The 13,425-nt window shown below is 35.1% G+C and overlaps 2 protein-coding genes across 2 annotated transcripts; both read right to left on the minus strand.

Annotated features, from left to right (window-relative positions):
- Positions 3,631 to 9,899, minus strand: LOC18591355. The gene is made up of 16 exons (XM_018126328.1): positions 9,736 to 9,899; positions 8,728 to 8,939; positions 7,798 to 7,934; positions 7,610 to 7,720; positions 7,398 to 7,499; positions 7,088 to 7,196; positions 6,783 to 6,983; positions 6,395 to 6,563; positions 6,216 to 6,297; positions 6,036 to 6,129; positions 5,644 to 5,740; positions 5,152 to 5,245; positions 5,002 to 5,074; positions 4,378 to 4,551; positions 4,152 to 4,274; positions 3,631 to 3,949 (listed from the first exon to the last, which is right to left on the minus strand). The coding sequence occupies exons 1-16, from the start codon at positions 9,746 to 9,748 to the stop codon at positions 3,785 to 3,787; spliced, it is 1,956 nt and encodes a 651-aa protein (XP_017981817.1). The 5' UTR covers positions 9,749 to 9,899; the 3' UTR covers positions 3,631 to 3,784.
- On the minus strand, positions 10,787 to 13,410 carry LOC18591356. The gene is made up of 4 exons (XM_018125857.1): positions 13,109 to 13,410; positions 12,400 to 12,518; positions 11,903 to 11,975; positions 10,787 to 11,084 (listed from the first exon to the last, which is right to left on the minus strand). The coding sequence occupies exons 2-4, from the start codon at positions 12,482 to 12,484 to the stop codon at positions 11,072 to 11,074; spliced, it is 171 nt and encodes a 56-aa protein (XP_017981346.1). The 5' UTR covers positions 12,485 to 12,518; positions 13,109 to 13,410; the 3' UTR covers positions 10,787 to 11,071.

A 13,425-nucleotide genomic window follows, 5' to 3' on the forward strand; every position in this document is an offset into this window, starting at 1 on the left:
AATGTGGACGGCCTAGATGGAGTTTGATCAAAGTTTCCCTTTGTCTAAACAAGCAGGAGGGCCCCCCCTCTGTATTAATAGTCATAATCCACAAATTATTGACTTAGGATAAATGATGTTTTGGGCATATGGCTTGAAGTTGCATGTGCAGCCAAAGGCAAAAGTATGAACACAAAGAATCTCTTTAAGGGGTTTTGCCAATAATGTTTTCGTTGAAAACATTACAACATTAACCTTTTCTTTTTTAAGGTCAAATTACATCATTTACTCCTTTGTACATCCTGCCAACGCGGGGGGCAATCTTACATGGGGGCTCATGTAAAAGCAAAGACAAAATTTTCAATTTAATAGTCAATATTTTGTTCAAGCCTTAATATTTTTTTTTCTTTTCTTTTGGGAAGGTTATGACGTGTTTTGGGATAGCAATGAAGAGAAAAGGTGGAAATAGGTAATACCCTACATTACTCGATCCTGTTAAGAAAAATTTAGATATTTTATAATCGAGTTCTAAGAAGATTATATAAAAGTTATTAATTGTCACAAATTTCGATAATGAAAAGTATTTATTCTTTAAATTCTGTCATAAATAATTATATTAATTATATATATTGTTTATAAATTTTTTATAACTAATATAATGCTTACTAAAATTCATTAATTGTTTTAAATATGTTTTTAAATTTTAATTTATTTTTCATGAACTAACTTTTAATTTTTTAATTTAATTTTTATTAATAACATATACAAAAAATTATTTTAATAAAATATTTTATTTAACTAGTAATATTTAGAATTTTTAAATTCAGGTTTATCAAAATAATAAGATTCGTGTTATGATAGTTAAAAATTAACAAATACTTTATTCGTTAACATCTTTAAAGACAAGATCATAACAAAAGTTTTAATAATGATTTTTATACGTAGTCAAGAGTCAGCTCAAAAATGGGAAATGGTTTTGATTATGTTCAAAGAAATCAATCAAAACTACTACTTTATTTGGGTTCCATGGGAAAATGACTTGAAATTAATTCAACAAGAAATAGTCTTTATTCCAAACCCAAGCTAAAATTAGTAAAAGCACTTTCTTTTTATTTTTTATAACGTAATGGGGCAATAGGCATTTAGCTTAAAAGGCCAGTTTGGATAGGCAAGACTCAGATTTCGTAAGAGTTGCGCCAATCAAGTGTTTCGAACGTGGAGCCATGCTTTGCATTAACGGATAAGAACCTTTCCCCTTCTTCTTTTTTTTTTATTTAATTTTCCTTTTCTTTACCTTTAATTAATTTTAGATTTTTTCCTTTTCATATTGCTAAAGTAGAGGAAATCGATCATTATAATAGGAAATTAAATTCATCAATCCAATCATTCTTGTTGTCATTAAAACATGTGGGCTTCATTAATAATGAATACATGTTTAATTTCTACCATAGAAAAAAAAACTTGACTATCTTTTTTCATTAATCATCAATTTGACTTTATATGTGTTTTTTAATAATTTTATATTACATATCCAATAAATTTTTTATATTAACATCATTCTTATCATTAAATTATTTATTTTTGTTGTTAAACTAAAAATTTAATTAATAATATAAAATTAAATACGTGATGTAAAATCACGACAAAAAACACTAAATGAAGTATCAATTGAGATTAAAGATTTTTGTTTGAATAGATGTCCTTAACATGCATTTTATACCATAATACCAACCTCGAGCCATGTCTTAATTAAAGAATAACCTTTCTAAAACAGCTCATATGTGAACACTAAAACAAGAATCTAAAGTTTGTGGAATAAATTTCTCAATGGAAAGAAAAAAAAGAGAAAATCACAGGTGCATTGTTTGAGGGAGGGTTTAGAAAAGAAATCAATCTTTATACCTTTATAGACAAGCATGAATGAGTTCCTAGGTGCGAGTTTTGCGGTCTACTTGCCCTAACAAGGTTGGCTGTGATTGACGTTATGTATCAACACCATATAGTTTTGGATTGAAGTCCTTATTTTTTGTCTGAATTCTATGAGGTCTGGTTGGCTGTTCCTGTCTTGCAAATAGGTAAAATGGGTGTGGGTATGTGTGTTTGCAGCTCAATTCATTTGCTCTCTTGTTTCTCTGCAATCTGTAGGCTGTAGAATGAGTAAAAATTTGCAAAGAAGGCTATGGAGGTTGGAAGAGTAAATGAGGTAAAAGGTAAATGGAAACAGGAAAAATAAAGAGCATGGGGGAAAAAGAACAACATACTCCAAATTGTACTATGAGGTTCAAAACTGAGCGAGATGGTGTCCAACAAGTTTAAATTATGAAAAGCAATCTACTTTTAACAGGTTTCGGTTTGAAGAAAGACCCTGAGCTTTGCACTTTTATGATTATGCTCATCTACAACAACAGGTATATATTGTTTTCAAGTTACAATAACAGCAGATATAGAAATGTGAGGCGATGGGCAATTGTCAAAAAGCAAAGCCAATAAATATATAAATAAAATAGAATAAAATAAATAGAAAATAGTAATTTGAATGACAGGCCATGGGGTAATCATTACCAATTTGATAAACTTTTTGGTTGCTTTCTTTTCTTTTTAATTTTTCCTGATTCCCATAAGCAGCAAAAGGTCCAACCTTGAATCCAGACACGTACATTAACCTCTCTCTTCCCCCCTCCCTCCCTCCCTCCACCTCACTTTTCTTCTTCACACAAAAGGTTGCCTACAACCCACAAGAGCCAAACGTTGCTAATTGTGACATTTACAGATCGTGGGGTCAGATTCAGATACTAGCTCTGGGTGAGCACGAGCCAATAGCTTTTTGCCTTTAATTTTTTTTGTCTCTTTTGAGTCTTTGGTCTTATTGCTTACCAGTTGCCACCACCCACCCTACAATCTACAAATCTAGCACCCAAGTACAGGACCAAAAGAGCTGATTTCCCATCCCCAGACTTCAGTTCCATTGGCTTGCGACCACTCTAGCTTTGTATCAAAACTTATTTACTAGTTAGTACCTGATAAACCCCATTCTCGGTGCGAACCAAGCACGTGGAAACTTCATTCCTACATGGTCCTGTAATTTCGACCCAAGCCTAATTTCCATGGATGTTATTACATGTTACAGAATTTGTTGTTCTGAATAAGGAGATAACGTGTATCCAAGCACACGCTTTAGTTTATGCATCCAGATTCGAAATTTTGGACAAACTTTGGTCCTGGGACCATTTTTTTTCTTTTGGAGGGGTGGATATGAGAAAGGGATCGGGAGATGGTGGGATTGGGAAGAGAAGGGAAAGTAACTATTAGGAACTAATGCAGAAAGGAGAGAGTTTTGCAAACAATGAATATGACTCTTTGACTACTATATGAGTAAATTCATTTGGACCTAAAGAGCAAGGGCCATGGAGGCCAAGCCCGAGACTTTTGAGGAGAAGCTCCTCAAAATAAAACCTGAGAAATGAATGAAATGTGTAGGAATTCACTGGGTATTTTCGTTACCTTTACATCATATGCCTGGATGGAAGCTAGGGGGGTGCGTTGAGATGCAAAGATGCCCAACATGTGCCTTCATTTTCTCACACAGAAGAATCACTCTTCGTCGATGCCACTAAACCATCATCTGCAGCTTATCCTAATTACATGTCGACATAAATTTGAAGAGTTGGCCGAGAGTTTTCTTAAATTTTGTCTTTTTACCATTGCATAATTTATACAATACAAAAAGTTTCTATTCTATGAATGAAAATACTGTTACAAAAACAAAAAGGGAATGTCAATGACATAATGACAGGTATTCATGAATTCATGATGATCTACATGTGTTGAAAATCTCACCCCGCATTATATCAATGGGTACATGTTCAACGGTGTAACGCTCGGGACCTAGATAAACACCTGTCTTCTCTAAAAGGGCAAGCCCTTCCTCCCTGCCATATCTTGATGCATAAAGCTTCAGGTATTCAAAGTCCTAAATCCACATTAAAGAAAAGACGTTAAGTAAATCAGAACCAAATGTAACACTCATAACAGGAAAGTTACTATAACTATCTTCGAATTATTTCCTTTTCGTATTCCTCTAACTACTAAATGCCAGAAATGGCAGCTAGTATGGTACTGACAGAAGCTAAAACAATGTGAAAAACACAGGCTGACTCCGAAATTTGCCCCACCTGCAAGCCACTAAGAATGCGCTCTAGTCTAAGTGAAGCAACAGGTTGACTTGAAGATGAGAACACCTCACCAGGGTAGAATAAAACCCCATCACCTGGAGGGAGGCCCTGTCTAAATCTTATCTGCACAAAGGCATAATTTGCATTTTCAGAAAAACCTTTGACAGAGCTCAGAAATGCCATTCAGTTATCACTATTAAAGACTCGAATGCCAAGTGATTAATACCTCTGCACTGGGAACTGTTGCCTTCTCGTAGCAGTTGGCACCCCAATACAGAAAACCGGTTCCACCTTCCTTCCATACACGCCACATCACAGCACGATGCTGTGTTCCTCGCATTCCAAGATGCCAGTTTGGATGTGGGTCAGATGGACCCATGCAGACATATGTCCACCATTCCTAAAATAAAAGCTCACTCCCATCAGCATAACCTTTCATAGTGCTCATAGCTGTAATGTCGGGGCTTAGAAGTTTTATTTTTACAAAATACAAAGTAAGAACTCTGCAACTGTGCAGTAGAATTTTGGACCCTGACAGGACAGAGACATGATTCAAGCAGTGATAAACACATTACATATTTTAACGATGAAGCCAGTAGCAATCTGTTTTCACTTCACTTGATGAAAGGAAGTAAATAACATTTTGTCTTAATCTAAAAATCATGAAGGGAGGAGATTTTTTTATGCAAAATCCCATCATAATCATCATCTAGAAAATGGTTGATCTCAAAAATCTTCATAACAAAATAGTTAAATGAACTATGGTTTATATTCACACCACCCCCTCCCCCTCCACCCGCCCACACACACACACACACACAGAAATAGGTAAACCATCAGTAAGCAGTACCTCTCCACTTTCTGGCTGCAATTCAGAAATAACATCCTTAACCAGATCCTCTCGATTACCAAAAACCCACTCACTGCATGCAAAAACACAAATTTTACTTATTCTTGAGGATAAGAAAGAACCCTTTGAACAAGAATTAGCAAGAAATACCTTGTACAATAGATTTGAGTGTGAGGGCGTAGGAACTTTGGCACTTTTACAAAAGCCTCAAAAGGAGTTGGTGCAAGAGGAGCATCACTTGGGCCTACATAAAAGAAGGAAACCAGGTGAAACATCACAAATGATCAGAGAAGGATGGCTTGCTACCAACCTGCAATTTTATAACGTGAAAATAGCAAAAAAAACTCCTGAAATCTTGAAACTCGGTCATGGATTCACATAATTTGCAATAATATAGAAGAACAACTAGAACAGCTGACCGATAAGCCTTTAATAGTCAATGATATGACCATGGCGCCTCTTCAACACATGCAAAAGTGAATAATTGCCCAGATAAACTTTATACTACGATATTGGGATGCAAATATCTGATTCTACATTCAATCAGTTAACAAACAATTGCTCCAGGGAAAATTGTAGCTTATGAAAGAGGTAGCTGACATGTTGGATGGAATATTAAACAAGTAGACTGTTAAATCATACCGCAATAGTAAGTGGTTAAAACACGAGCATCAGGAGCATAAGCATGAATCTCACTTGCCATGTTGCGAACAGACTCATATTGTTCCATGTTCAGTGGCTGCGTAAGAATTAATTTTTCATCAGTGTATCAAGGTCATCATATAACGCTAACACACAGCAAACAATATGCTAATGCCTTTGCAACATCATCAACTACTGGAAATACAGCAACAGAAAAGACTTCTAGCACACCCAAAAGAAGTATAAAGATGGAGATTGATTAACCTCACTGTACAGACCAAAAATAATAAATAGAGAAAAGCTGAGGCATCATGTCCTTTCCAGGACATTAAGTCTCATTAACATGTCATATAACAGATAATTTTTTCTGCCAATCGAAATACAGATAATACCTCATCCCACAGGTAAAAGTATGCTTTCTTCCAATGAGCTTTTGTCCTCAAGATCTCAACTTCTTTCTGCAAGTAATCCTTTGCTGCATCATTACTGTTGCACATCAACAAGCCATGGACATTCATCAGTTTTTATGACAAAAATACCTGAGAGAAGTGAGCATGCGACTAGCTGTATACCGAGAGACAACTGGACTATATGGAACAGCATATGCTGCTAGTCGTGGGTCTGAAAAATATTCGTCTGATTTTGGATGATCCGCTGCAGTAGCAGAAGATGAAAAATATATATCAAAGAGAGGAACAACGACAAGCAATCGCTGCTGTAATAGTAGATTAATGACAATTTACTTTGTTACCTGGCCAGGGAGATGTGTAAGTCAAAACACGCATGCTATCACCCCATCTGCAAAAATATGGGCTAATTCTGTACTGAAGAAGCCACTTGAAATGCTGTTCCAATGCATCATACCACTCATTGCTCCCGTGTTCAACACCAAAGCGATCCTCAATTACGGTGTCAGATATCTAATACATGGTTAAGCAGACACTGAGTTCTCCAGAGAAAAGAAAATGAAATACCTATAACTTGTCATCAGTCATTCCAAAATTAATCTGAATTGAATTATTATGCCAGGGTATATGAGGACTGGATAATCCTTTAGTCTTTGGTCTCAGTCATAAAGGCGGCAGCCTACACAAATTATCAATACAGAAAGAATTCAACTTAATAAACATACAGGATACACCAAATACAGCAGGAAGTGACGGAGTTGTTGGAATAATGAAGTCCCAAACTGTCAAACTTAACTTGACCCGTACTGAAAGGTTTGATATAGCATCTTCATCCATCATATCAACAGGTCCATTATCTGAAAAGAACTCAGAAAATGATGGAGACAGGAGAACTCTTCTTAAAGACGTAGTTGCAGATTTCACTCTTTCTACCTATAAAGCAATTAATTTATGAACAGCTTGAAAAGAGAAAGAAAGGAGAGAAACAAAAGGTAAATCTAGTAGGAAAACAAATAAGAATAAATTCAGATATTCACCACTTCATCCAATGGTTTTCCATCTATAGGCTCCACAGCATCAAGACAGTTACGAAGTTCCATGAATAGTTGATGCTTCTCAGCCTTGCCCAAGCATTGTGATGAGGATCTGAGTTAAATCAGAATGAATTCTTAAGATTACATGTTTATAATAACAAGTGTGAAATAAATAGAATTATGGGCAACAATACTCAATTCATGCAAAAGCCCATACAAAATATTAAGCACAATCTTTTAACAGCTGTAATTTATTGACTATGATGAACAACGCAGAACTAAAGGTAACAGTATAAAGAGGAAGGCCTGTTACTCTGAATCTGCCTTTGTAGCATTAATGATAATCTCTCCTTCGTATAGGCCTGGGGGCTGTGTATTTGGCACATCTATAGAAACCCAGATAGTGCTTGTCTCCCTGCAGCAGGGGAAAAACAAACACAACCTTCTTAGTCTTGAGCAATAAGAAGCCACTCAGCATTAGTTCACACCAAAACACAAACCATGAAACCATTAACAGGGGAGTACCCTGGTTGTAGGCTTATTTGGCTAATTGGAAGATCAAGAGGGACAAGAGCATCTGGTACACCCAATATAGGAACCACACGTCGCAATGTTAATGATTGGCCAACAATCAGGCTGCCCACAGCCAAATATTAGCAAGTGTTATATAAAAGTATCCCATAAAAAGAGCCGTAAATTGTCTAGAAACTGACCAATCACCAGATGCAGAGCATAAGTCACCGCACTGAACCTGCACAACCCCAGCAACACCAGAACAGCTCCAAGAGACTTTTGGACGGATAGCAATTTGAACACTTTCTCTCTCATTTCTAGCTGCCAGAAGGCTTATCTTCAAGATTAAAAAATTGTTAGAAGGCAGATCAACATATCTACTCAAAGAACATCTGAGTCATTTCTTGTAGTAATCACTCCTTAAATTTGTTCTCTACAACCCCTCATGCCCCAAAGAGAAAATGTAAAAGAAAATAGAGAAAAAAAGGACAGAAAAGAAGAGTCAAAAAAATCAACTGCACACAAAAAGACAAAGTGTTTCTGTTCTGCCTACAAACTACGAGAAAGGAAATCTAAATAAGAAGGAAAAAAAGTAAGATTATAATACACATATCATACATTGTGAAATCTATCCTGAAGTTCCTTTCAAACCTCCTCCACTGCAACCACCCTCCCCCCCACAGCGTGCATCCATGCAAAGATGTGAGAAGGCTATTTCCCTATAGACTATAAAGATAAGAGAACGAATACATAATTGAACAACAGCAGTATGGAAAGGTGAACAAATTTGATATTTCTATTAGGATATAAATGATAAATGTCAAAAGAAAGCAATCTTTTATCTTATATAAAAACATGAACACATTAATAAGCATCCACACAATAATGATTTACCATAATATGATATAAAAACATGCAAGTCTAAACCAAAACAACAGGCTAAACTATCAACCATGACTTATACTTGCATGCATGGGGTGAGCAAACACATTTATAAGCCTACTCAAAAAATAATAAGGTTAAATGAAGATGTCCAAATCTACCCCTTGAACCTGCATGAATATATTCCTAAGAAGAATTTCTCATTTTATACTCATCAGCAACAATAAACAATCATGGTGATGACTTACAGGCTCTAAATTTCTAGGCACTTCTTGTGGTCCAATATTTGCTGTGCTTGGGAGGCACCACACATGTATTAAATCAGCAGTTGGAACTTCTGAGGGGTCAATTGAGCCCTTGAGTGGATTCGAGACATGGAGACCACTGTCATTCCATCCATATGCTGTGCCTCCCCCTGCAACACCTTCAACTGGTGGCACAACCATATCTTGCGGATTTCCTGCCAAGTTGTACCATTCCAAATGGAGTAGATTAGATCAATATACTGATCCAAATTTTATATTAACAATGTTGAGGAAGTTGGCAACGACAAGATATAGTTAAGGATGTCTAAAGAAATTGTTCCACACCTAATGCTTAGTTTCATACCCTAAATCATTCATTTCAAGAACCAAGTTCGAGTGCAATTAGCCAAATAAAGCATTTGAGATATTCCTATTTCACAAGTAATAGCGGAGTTAATATGCTCATAAGACATCAAAAAAGTTTACAGTTCCTTTGATTTTGCTTTCACAGATAATCCGGTAATATTTCAAATATACATGTGAAGGAATCACGATCAAATTCCAAAGGAACCTCATATTTCCATCCATCTTCTAATGATACCTCAGTATCCTCTCAATTCAACCTTAAACAGCAATCGGTGGAACCTGTAAGGCTATAAAACAGCTTTCCAATTGTCTAACCGCCATAGATCTCTCCTAAACAAAAAACAATAAAAGTAAAAAAGGCAACGGAATCGAAAAGCAGCAAAAGAAAAAGTAAAAAACAAAATAAAAGCAAAGAATATTATTATATTGAGTAAGCTCAGCAGTGTAAGCTTCCAAGTTCTTTATTCTCTTTTTCTATTTTCATTTTCCCTCTGATTTTCTCAACAACCAAACAGAGCACTAAAAATCAGAGACTGTAATAAATTAAACAGTTCGAAGAAGAGTAAAAGGAGAAAACCGCCATAAAAACGCAATGTGGCGAAGTGAATTCGGGAAGGTAAAAAGAAAACAAATATAGAAACTAACCAGGATTATCCATTTCCGGTGCGGTTATACCACGGCGTTGCTCGCAATTACAACGATCTTTGATATCTCTTTGTTTTTTTAATACAGTTCGCCTTTTTTTCTGGATTCAATAGAGGAACAGAGAGCCAAACTCGCCCGACGGAAATGATCGCGTTTTATAGAAATATGTAGCTAATTATAGTAAAGAGAAAGTGATATTTGTACTCCAAAATTTTGCTTCTTACAAACCCTCTAATGCCACTTGGCGTATTGTTTAATGTTTATCATCGAGAGTGCCCGAATTAGAAATATTGTTCTAGTAATTCCTTTTTCAAATTACTTTTACTTCTTTTTTCGTTTTTTTTTTCTTTCATAGGAGGAGTGTGGAGACTGGAGAGGGAAATTCCAACTTGAGAATTCCCCGCAAAGGATGGTTAACAATCTTTGGATCGTTTAAGGGAGAGTTTCCATTGAATATGAATTTCAAATCTCAAACATTGTATTTAAAATTTAAATATTTATTCCTTTTAAAAAAAATATTTATAAAATTTAATACATTATGTACATGTTTAAAGTTAGTTTACAGTGTGATCAACATTAATCGATTTCACTGAAATAAATCGATCAAAACCAATTTAAGTTGGTTTATCTTGTGATGAATATTAGTCGATTTCAATGAAATAAATCGATCAAAACTAATCGAATTTGATTTGTTCCGACTTTAACTTTAGTCGATTATTTTGATAAGTTTTTTAGATTCGAAATTTATTATCAAATCCATCTGAAAATGATCTTTACTAAGATATTTTATATCCTTATAATATAAATATTGAAAAAATAATAAAACCAATCGATTTTAACGTATATTATTATGAGAATTCGATTAATTTAATTTTTTGAAATTTTTAGACTAAACTAATCAAGAACTCACCCTAAATTTATCTGTTAGCCTTTCTAACAGAATTGAATAACTTGGGTACTAATCCCTGTTCCTTAGGGATTACAACTGGCTGCATAAAGTTTCAACAATAAAACCTCATAGAAAAACTAATGGTTAAAGATTGTAGGGAGATGAGAGAAATAATACAGTATGCTACATTAAGTGGAACACAAAAAAGCTTTGTATGTTAGAAAACTTTCAACAATTACACAACAACGCCAATGCTTTGAACCTTTTTGCAAGGAATAGCTATGAAAACAGTGCGGAATACCAGTGAGACATGCACCGATTGTTCACTAAATACTAAAAAAGTAGTATGTGAATCCAAATCAAAGTAAGACTTTCAACCAAATAATTTAAAATTTTCACATTTGGGATCATCGTCACAATCTGTCAAGCCGATGCCATTCCTGACCTTCACGATAGATGCCTGAAATTTTAAGGGAAAAATGAACTAAATAAGTGTTTCCGACTGTAGCGGTTGACACAACTACCTCTACGATAAGATAACCTTTACACTAGCTGTCAAGAAAATGCACGAGTATCATGATTTTTCTAACAAAGTCGAATTAACAGAATATTTTCGTTATGGCAAGGCATACAGCAACATCCCAAACACAGTTCCAATCTTCCGCGAGATTGGACCAAACTTAAGTTCTATCATATGAATAAGTTCACAATATGCAGTACATAACCTTGAAGTACATTTGAAAACATCATTTGAAATATCTTACATGTGTAAGACAATAAAGCAAGGAAAGAACATTAATTTCCCAATCACGATATAAGCAATGTATGAAAGCTTTCAAAGAGGAAGGGATGGATGAAGAGTAGAAGATTTAAAGATATCTTCTTTTATTTCATCCACAGTCTTGATTTTATAATCCTAATTTTCTAGGTCACACCAATCAGCTTCCATAATCTGTAACAAACTTAAGGAAACTACATTTGTGATCCCCTACTTCCCTCTTCTGTTTGTAAATTATTTCTAAAAGAGCAGATTAAAACAATGTAACATTGAGTATTGCATTCCCCAGGACGATGCAAACAAGAACCAAACTCCTAATACCAAAAAGAACTTAAATCCACATTTCTGTGACAAACAAGGCACAAGATAGTCAGGACAATATGACAACGAAAAATATTACGATGAGGAACCAAGTTCTAGACGATCTAAACATAACTTCTGCCTATCTCACCAAAAATATTTCAATGAAATGGAACCAGAGGAGAAGGTGAGGGATCTACCTCTTGCAGAACTCAGTTACATATTTTGAGCTATTGTAGAAGATGAACCACATCAACACAATCACCAAAATATCTGCCATGGTCTAGGAACTGACAAGTGGGATATGATAATGGTACATAGACTTAAGAAATGGTATTGCGTGAACAAATAGATTAACGGGATCCTTTGCTCTAGTCTAAACTCGCAGATATCAAAGCCCAATTTCTAAAAATTCCAAAAATTTAACCTTTATCGAATTAAACAGCGATCACAAACTTAATTTGATCACACAGCCAATCACAAAAATGCTAGAAAACAAAACGCAGCTCCTTCGATAACAATGTCAGCATAATTCTGTTGTAGGCATCCAGAAAATGACCATGTTTAATCCTTTTGTTTGGTAAAAGTTAGTTATGAATAAGGAGATCCAAACAAAATCTTAACAAGCCTAACAGCATGCAAATCCAAGAATTCTAAACCAGAAGTTACAAATTAGGTTCATAGTGAAAAAGGATACTGAAAAGGTAACGCTCCCACCAATCCAACATGTAGAGTCCAAAGGTGACATTGTAGAGATAGATCTTGCGTTGAACCCAGTTCATATCTCTAAACCCCTACAAATAAAAAAATAGATACCTGCAAAAATAATCAGAGTCACCAAAAATAATCAATTCACAAAACAAATCCAAGAGAATTAATATGAAAATTCATGGCCAAAGTGATTACAATGATGAAATGTGTTGAATTACACAGCTGAAATTATCTCAATTCATAATTCAATTTCTGTCAGATGTAACTTCTTTTTGCTCAATATAAAAGCCATGAAGCTAATAGTCATCCATAATTAACATAAAGATGTCAAAAACTCAATAACTCAACATCCAAAACTTATCCAAACCACTTAACTCTCTGGTGCTTTGAACCAATTAAGAAAGAAAAGCACTTTTTGTTCTTTTTTGAGGAAACAACAACTGAAATTATTACCAAACCATAACAAAGTAAAATCAACAGCTGTGGAAATGAAAATTGAATAAAATTTCAGACGTATCCACAGCGAGGAAGATCAGGTTCTTTGGATCAAATGAAGATAAATTTTTAAAGGATTGAATGGAGAGAATTCTGAGGGAAATTGAAGGAAATTCTATGCTAATTACAACTGAGAAATAGCTCCTGATTTCTTGAATAAGTTACCAGAAAAGAAAACAAAAAGGAATTCAAAAGCTTACCTAATCGGTGCACGGGCGGTGGGCGGTTACGTTAAAGGCGGCTCTGGTGATCAGATCGACAGTGAAGAGCTTCTCTGCGATTTGCTATGGCAAAAGAGAGATAAAGAGCTTGGTCCATGGCGTTACGGTCAAAGAAGACAGCGATTACTTGGCGTTCACAACTTAAATGACGGAAATGCCATTCAGTTAATGACGTGGCAGTTATTAATTCGCTTCATTCTAAACTCCAACAAAGAGCCGCTCCGTACCTCGTACACAAAACCCCAGCATGACTCTCCAGTAGAATCGAAATAAAACCACCATAAACAGTAAACTTC

The sequence above is a fragment of the Theobroma cacao genome, chromosome 8 (genome assembly GCF_000208745.1).
Source record: "Theobroma cacao cultivar B97-61/B2 chromosome 8, Criollo_cocoa_genome_V2, whole genome shotgun sequence".
Lineage (NCBI taxonomy): Eukaryota > Viridiplantae > Streptophyta > Magnoliopsida > Malvales > Malvaceae > Theobroma > Theobroma cacao.